The 7,796-nt window shown below is 41.7% G+C and overlaps 1 protein-coding gene across 1 annotated transcript; it reads left to right on the top strand.

The window, feature by feature from the left end:
- The first annotated feature begins 5,507 nt into the window (after positions 1 to 5,507).
- On the top strand, positions 5,508 to 7,301 carry LOC122024585 (sec-independent protein translocase protein TATA, chloroplastic-like). The gene is made up of 2 exons (XM_042583242.1): positions 5,508 to 5,880; positions 6,979 to 7,301. The coding sequence occupies exons 1-2, from the start codon at positions 5,560 to 5,562 to the stop codon at positions 7,114 to 7,116; spliced, it is 459 nt and encodes a 152-aa protein (XP_042439176.1). The 5' UTR covers positions 5,508 to 5,559; the 3' UTR covers positions 7,117 to 7,301.
- Positions 7,302 to 7,796: the final 495 nt, after the last annotated feature.

Here is a 7,796-nt window from a genome sequence, read left to right as displayed (position 1 = left end):
GTGAGTGAAGCCAGGTGAAAGTCCTAGTGAGTGAAGCTAGGCAGATGGAAATCCTGGTGAGTGAAGCCAGGTGAAAGTCCTAGTGAGTGAAGCTAGGCAGAGTGAAAACCCTAGTGAGTGAAGCTAGGTGAAAGTCCTAGTGAGTGAAGCTAGGCAGATGGAAAACCCTAGTGAGTGAAGCTAGGTGAAAGCCCTGGTGAGTGAAGCCAGGCAAGGGAAAATCCAGATGGATCAAGGATGATCGGACATCTGGTGCTGGGAAGTCCAAGTAGGTCAAAGGATTGACTGGATACTTGGCATGAAAGAAAAGTCCAAGTAGGTCAAAGGGATTGACCGGATACTTGGCACAGAGAAAAGTCCAAGTGGGTCAAAGGGATTGACCGGACACTTGGTAAGGGAGTCCTAGCAGGTCAAGGGAGTGACTAGATGCTAGGCATGACATACCAACAGGTCAAGGTTGACCGGATGTTGGTTTGGGAGGTTTAGGACTTGGTTTTGGACAAAAACCAAGTGCTGGATCGATCAGTGGATCGATCCAGGCTCTGGATCGATCAGTGGATCGATCCAGACCTGTCCCAGCGAACAGAAAGCTTCTGGATCGATCCGTGGATCGATCCAGAGGTCCCAATCGATCAGTGGATCGATTGGGACGCGGTTGCTTCGCGCGGATCAATCCGTGGATCGATCCAGAGCACAGAGGCGCTCTGGATCGATCCGTGGATCGATCCAAAGCCTCCCCGATCGATTGGGAACATTCGAATCGATCGGGATCCGACCGTTGGCGTCGTTTATAGCTGCAGGCGTTCGATGGCTGTGGTATCACTTCTCCGATTCACTCCAGAGCTTTCGCCAACTCCTCCACAGCGCTCACAAAGCTCAGATCGCCAGTTCTTGAAGGATCTTGGAAGCTCTCCAAGTCAAGAGGCGGATCAAAGCCAAGAAGAGAAGCTAGGGTTAGGGTTTTGTACTCATTGTAAGCTTGTACTTCTTGTATCCTTTCCCTCTCTTCTTGTATTGAGTATTGTAGGGCTTCTCCGCCCTTGGTAGTTACCACAAAGGAGAGTTTTATTTAGTGGAGGGTGTGTGTGTTGGTGTGGATCCTTGGATTAGTCACCTCTTGTGAGGTGGATACCAAGTAAAACCAACCGTGTTAGCGTTGTGTGTTTGTTTCTGTATTTTTCGCTGCACATCTTTGAAGGAACAAGCAACGCCGAGCACCGAGCGAACGCGACGAGCTATTCACCCCCCCTCTAGCTACTTTTGGTCCTAACATTAGTCTGCTCATGAAGTTCGAATTCTGAAAATAGCTCGTCTAATCTAATTGAAGATAAATCTTTGGAGACTTTGTAGGCATCTACCATTGATGCCCACAATGTACTCCTAGGAAAAGAGTTGAGTGCATACCTTATGATGTCCCTATTCTCGACCTTTTGGACGATTGCGAGGAGGGAGTTGAGGATGTCTTGTATCTGTGTGTGGAGTTGACAGGTCGTCTCATCTTCCTGCATTTTTAGGTTATACAATTTATTAAGCAACAAGTCACGTTTACTTACTTTTGTGTCGGAGGTTCCCTCGTGGAGTTCGATCAACTTCTCCCAAAGCTCTTTTACGTTGGAGAATGGTCCAACTCTATTGAGTTCCTCCTTGGTCAGTCCGCATTGGAGGGTACAGGTTGCTCTGGCATCAGCTTCCACCTTTTTGATTAGGGTCGGTTCCCATTTTTCGCAGGGTGTTGGCCTGCCGTCTTCGTCGGATGACAGTTGTAGTCCAGTCTTGATTATCATCCATGTATCGAACTGAGTCTTGAGGAAGGTTTCCATTCGCCCCTTTTAATATCCGAAGTCTTCTCTGGAGAAGAGTGGGGGGCGAACGGTGCTGAAACCTTCTTGTTGGGCCATTAAAAATCCTAAATGACAAAATCAATAAAACCGGTTCCAAGACTGGGTCTTGGATAGCAGTGCGGGAGAAATAAGGGAAAATGAGCTCGAGTGGTATTATACCAACCTCGAGCAAAACTGATTCGATAAAACAATTAGAATGTAGCTATTAAGCTAATTCTAATTTGACTCCGAAAAATATGAAAATACCACGAAAAAATGTTTTGAATAGTGGTTGCACTGATTCAAAACAACCCTGCTCTGTTACTTGGATTGAGAAGCGTAAGAGGGGGGGGGTGAATAGCGCTCGTGACTTTCACGCTTTTTGAATTCGTAAAACTATCGAGTTATAACGCAGCGGAAATAAAGCTAATGCAAACACACAAGAACACGGTAGGTTACTTCGTTCGGAGCCTATCTCGACTCCTACTCGAAGGCACACGGTCGTTGACCGCTTTCGGTAGGCAACAACTATAAGTTCAAAAATACAACAGATTAAGTACAATAAACAGAAGTTAAAGTATACCGACAACACTTAAAAATAGCTAATTTGGAGCTCCGGGTCGTCGGGATGTTGCTACAGCACTTCGGGGTTGTTGAGTTTGCAGCTTGTCGTAAGAGAATCGCTTAGGAGTAGTTGTATTGAGCTGTTGGTAGAGTGCTGCTTATAAAGGGTGTTCAAGGCGCCTTGAAAGTCATCCAAGGCGCCTCCAGGATGGCCGAGTCGCCCGCGTGGATCAAGCCTGAACTGGTCATGACTTATCCCTTCAAGGCGCCTTTTGTGCTCTCCAAGGCACCTTCAAAGCTCGATCCAAGGCGCCTCCGGTCTGGACCAAGGCGCCTCCACTGAGCTGCGCTGGCAGAAGCTGGCTCGCACCCGAGGTGCCTCCAAGCCCCATGGAGGCGCCTCGAACACTGTACATCCGAGCTTAGCTTGTGTTTTTTGGTACCTGCAAGATGCGTTAGTCCAAAGTACCTACAACACAAAGTTAGTGCATAATAATAATAATGAATTAAAGTTTGACAGTCTCCTGACTGTCCGAGTCTGACTTCAGATTTTCGACCGGAAACCCTAGGTCGACCCGACGCCTACTGTTCCCTCTACAGGGAACGCGTCCTCACCTACTCCACTCAGGAGATTTTACCTGTTGCCAGTGCGATCCTCCAGATCGGCTGGACTTTTGCTCGGTGCTTGATGCTTCCGGATTTTCTGCTGGACTTCCGCTTCCCGGCTGGTCCAGTCTTTCACCTGGTTTGTGACACCAGGACTTTCCACCTAGGGTTACCCCCCTTAGGACTTTTGCCTGAAGCACTCGACCTACCAACACTTTCCGCATAGGGTTACCACCTCCTATGACCTAGGGTTACCACCCCCTAGGGTTTTCACTTGCCTAACCACAGATAGGACTTTTCCTGAAACACTTAAACTGACTTGTTAGATCACAACATAACCTTAACTTTGAATCCTTTGCCATTATCAAAACTTAGGTTCGATCGTCGGATGCTTCCCGCACCAACACTTGGCATTGTAATAATTTTGACTTGGACTTGGTGTTTGGTCTTGTGGCTACTTTTGTCATTTATGATGGTTGTTGTGTAAAGCCTAGCCGTCTAGCAGTCTGTGAGTTTCTCCTTATGTTTTCCACTATGTTTTATTTGTTTCCAACCATGTGGACTGTTTATTATTCTGTTTTCTATTCCAGTCATGTGGGCTGCATATATAACTGTGTGATTGTTGATCCAGTCATGTGGGCTATATATTAAACCACGTGGTTGTATTTTATTCTAGCCGTGTGGGCTATAGGTTATTATATTTGTACAGCCATATGACTATGTATCCAGGTTCCATATGTTGTCATAAGGGGAAGATGTTATCCATTTTCGGGCAAGGACTCTCTTGGGATGTGATAGTACAAATACATCTAACTAACTACAGTGAATGTCAATGAATGCATAATGACAAGGATATAAGAAATTTCATTGAACTACCATTTTAAAGTGGAGCAACAATCTGGTTCATCAACCATAGCATTTTTGGATTTAATGGTAAGTTATCCTTTTTATTCTAACCTTAAATTGTACCACGAGGTCTGCATATCTACAAGGAGTCAAATAGTGAGGCATCATGAAGACTTGTGAGTTGTTATGAATGAATTTTCTCAAGGATAGTAAAGTTTATGGTCAAAATGAATTTCACCAAAGTGTTGGATTACTAGTAATACTGTATTACTGTGTTTGTTTGATATATCTTGCAATACCTAAATCACATATTCATGGATATTCTGGCCCTGTCCATTTTCCCTGTAATGACACAATGACTATCCTTTAATATCCCACCTTAATTCCTAAAAAATCCAAAAACCCTAGATTACAAAGCAGAAATACTTTAATTTGATGTTGAAACCGGCAATCCGTGGAAAACATAATCTAACCAAACATATTTAAGCAACATGATAGATGCATAAGTAGAAATCAAAACCTGATATGTCAACCTGATGCTGCGAGAATGACCACAAAGGCCAAATCCTAGAGGTGACTGTGATGATGGCGCTTGAGATCACTAGGGCTCGCAACTTTTCATGATTGGTGCATTGTCTACACCTAATAAAGCCTGTCAAGCCTTCAGTGTAGGCGTGGACGAGGGTGAAAGGTCCGTTTGAGGGTGAGCAAAAGGCGAAAGATTAGGTTTGGGGAGATAGAAGGCAGTGAAGTGAAGGAGAAAGAAAATGTGAAAATGTCTCGTGTGTGTTTGTCTTGTTTTTAGCACTTTTAAAAAAATGTTTATAATATTTTATAATTTATAACTAGGTCTTTTTAATTATTATTTTTATTGATATAACATAGGATTATTTGGTTAACTTTACTATAAAATATATCAAAAATTTATTTAAAAAAATGGGGCCCATCCGGAGATGGAGACTTGTGCGTAGGCCTCACCTTGACCACCTCAGGATCAACTCTGGTTGCTTCGTCTCGACGATGGCTAGCCTCAACTGTCGTTGCTCCGTAGTTGTCGCCTCCTCGCGTATAGTGGCCACGAAGAGTAATTTGATTTCATTTTCTAAAAAAACAAGTGTTTTTCTTTTTTTTTTTCTTTTTATAAAATGACTTTTAGATATTCTCTATTTTCTCTAAAATGATTTCTTTTCTAGAAAATAAATATAAAAATTACCAGCCAAATAATATTTTTCTTTTTCTCAAAAAATGAAAATGAAAAAAATAACCACTAAACACTACCTTAAAGTTATGAGATTTTTCGATTTCGAGTTATATTCCCTGATTGCTTATATGTCACAGTATTATATTACCAGAAATCACTGATTACTTAACCAAATAGGTTTTTGACGATAACCTTCAACTAAATACCCCCTTAAAGTTAAGTCTTTTCTTTTTCTAATCTTAATTAAAAGTATAATTGGTATGTAAAATGAGGATTTCTGTTAAAACATTTTTTTCTTTTAGTTTTTATTCTCTATCATTCCATATACCTTATTGATTTCATTATTAGAGATGATATAATAAATTTAAAATATAATTTATTACGTGGACCATTACGAATCAATTTCGCAAATTCGTCTGGAGTAAAAAAAAATTGAAAATAGAGAAAAAGTGAGAAAAATAAATAAAAATAAATAACTCGATCTTCTTGAAATTGTGAGTGGTTTAGCGAAGAGCGTGAGGGATGACGACGGCCATGGCCTTCGGTTATCCTTCTTGTGCCACTTTAACAGCGCCCGCGCCATCCCCTCGGCTTCTTGCCTCCTCTAACTGCCTGTTCTTCACCGGAAGCCCGGGCAGGGCCTCCCTCGCCGTCGCCCTTCGCCCCCGCCCCCAACGCCTCCGGCAGTCATGGGGCGGCGGCGCCCTAGGCTGCCGATGCCTGTTTGGCCTCGGGGTTCCTGAGCTCCTCGTTATCGCGGGGGTCGCCGCGCTCGTATTCGGCCCGAAGAAGCTCCCCGAGATCGGAAGGAGCATCGGCAAAACCGTTAAGAGCTTCCAACAGGTCCGCCGCACTTGTATTCCTAAAAGTGTGATTTTTTGATGATTTCTTGAAATTTTGATTGGTTCGCCTTCGTCGGATTTATGATCATTTAGATTTAATTGCCTGACCTATTTGTTGTAATCTATCAGTACCAAATTAGGTTTTGCCCTGCACATCACACATCAAAGAAGGGATCTTTCCGTGGCACCAAATTTTACCTTCTTCCGAGTTGTTTACGGCTTAAGAGAGAGTCGGGATTGGTGTATTGTCTACTTTGGGCAACATATTATCTTCTGATGGAAATTGGCTCCAAAGCGAGAAGTTGCTCTTGAGGCCGTCAATCTTGAAATTACGACCCAGCATGGACATCCCCAAACTAAGCTATGACAATTATTTCTAATGGCATAATAGCACACTTTGCAGCTGCAGTTGATTCCTATACTTCATAAGTGTTATTACTTGTCTTACAATAGTTGAAAATAGACATCAAGTTGCCCTCCATGACCCATTTGAGACCGTTTAACTATATTTTGTTGGACTTTCTTTGTAACCAAAATGGTTTTGGTATAAGTTTAACTAGACTCTTGATCTCATCAGCATATCTAACTTCTGGTACTAATTCAGTTTACATCTATTATTAGCAAGTTTCATTTTAAATGTGTATGCCAAATAGAACCGTTAATGGCTGCACGCAGACAATGGAAGCAATACAAAGCTATTTTCATAGTCTGAACAACATAGCTTAACCTACTAGTATCTGTGCCACTTCCTAACTTGGATTTCTCTGGTGAAGCAATATAAAGCAAAATGTTAACAAGAATTGATTGTCCTTTACTCTTTAACTGACTGTCTGTGGGAATCAATGTAATAGAGTCTCCTGTCCTTTGGATTGGTTAGCCTATGCTAGCCATTTCGCTTGGCTAGTTTCTTGCTTAGAGAGACTGATTTACTAAGCCATGCACTTTTCTGTGCTTAACTTAAATATGCAATATTTTGACAATGTGCATCAGAAAATTTGGTTTTCAACACTTTCAATTATGCAATTACCAAGGTTCTTTATTATATTCCTTTGATGTATTTCATCTAAGTTCCACCTTCCCTTGGTCTTCAATTGTTCAGGCAGCAAAAGAATTTGAAACTGAATTGAAGAAAGATCCTGACGATTCCAGTACAATGCTTCCAGCTGAAAGCTTGAAATCTGTAAGTGGTGAAGACGAGAGAAAAAAACTAGAAACATCAGCCTCGGAAGACACTTGATGGTTGTGGTTACTTATTTTGGTTCTGATGTTGTATGATAGGGTTCATTTCCTCCATTCTCTAGAGCAACGGAAATGAGACTCGAGTTAGAGAAAGTTATTAGCATTTCTTGAAATCGTGTTTGCGGTTCTTCATATGTTTGTTTGGATAGATATGCAATTATAATGTCAGCATTTGTTAGTTTATATACCTGTTAAATTCAGTATTTGGTCCATTTGTTTCACTAGTCTTGGAAGAGGTAAAGATGGTGATCGAAGAAAAGAGTGATACTTACCAACCTGAACACCGGTGGTCAAATAGTTGTGACATCCAACAGGATACAAGATTTGGAGAAACTCATATACCTTTGTCCGATTGAACATGGAATAAAATGTAGCAACTTCATAGACACGTATAGGAGCAACTTCTGTAATCTTTGCCACCTAAAATGGCACAAATTGCAAGAAATATATCAAAAACCTGGTGCAATTTACATGAATGATAAAAATAAAGATAGGGCAGGTTCTTCGCAATCATCGGCAATGATTCAAGAAAGGACAAAATTTGAAGAATATGGAACCACCTTTAGTCAAAATTAAAATACTAGCCATCATTTTCTCTAGTAGTTAGAATAAGCATTCTACACAGGTTAACACCATTAATTACAAACACAAACATCATGAAAAGATCAGGTTGTCCAT

The sequence above is a fragment of the Zingiber officinale genome, chromosome 1A, assembly GCF_018446385.1.
Source record: "Zingiber officinale cultivar Zhangliang chromosome 1A, Zo_v1.1, whole genome shotgun sequence".
Lineage (NCBI taxonomy): Eukaryota > Viridiplantae > Streptophyta > Magnoliopsida > Zingiberales > Zingiberaceae > Zingiber > Zingiber officinale.
The sequence above is the reverse complement of the archived record's forward strand: the minus strand, read 5'-3'. Positions and strand labels throughout refer to the sequence as shown.

What these genes read in the sequence shown, in the direction of transcription:
- LOC122024585 (XM_042583242.1), top strand. Translation starts at nt 5,560, where the DNA reads ATGACGACGGCCATGGCCTTCGGTTATCCTTCTTGTGCCACTTTAACA. An exon ending in CCGTTAAGAGCTTCCAACAG is followed by an intron (nt 5,881 to 6,978) that starts GTCCGCCGCACT and finishes TCAATTGTTCAG; the next exon opens with GCAGCAAAAGAATTTGAAAC.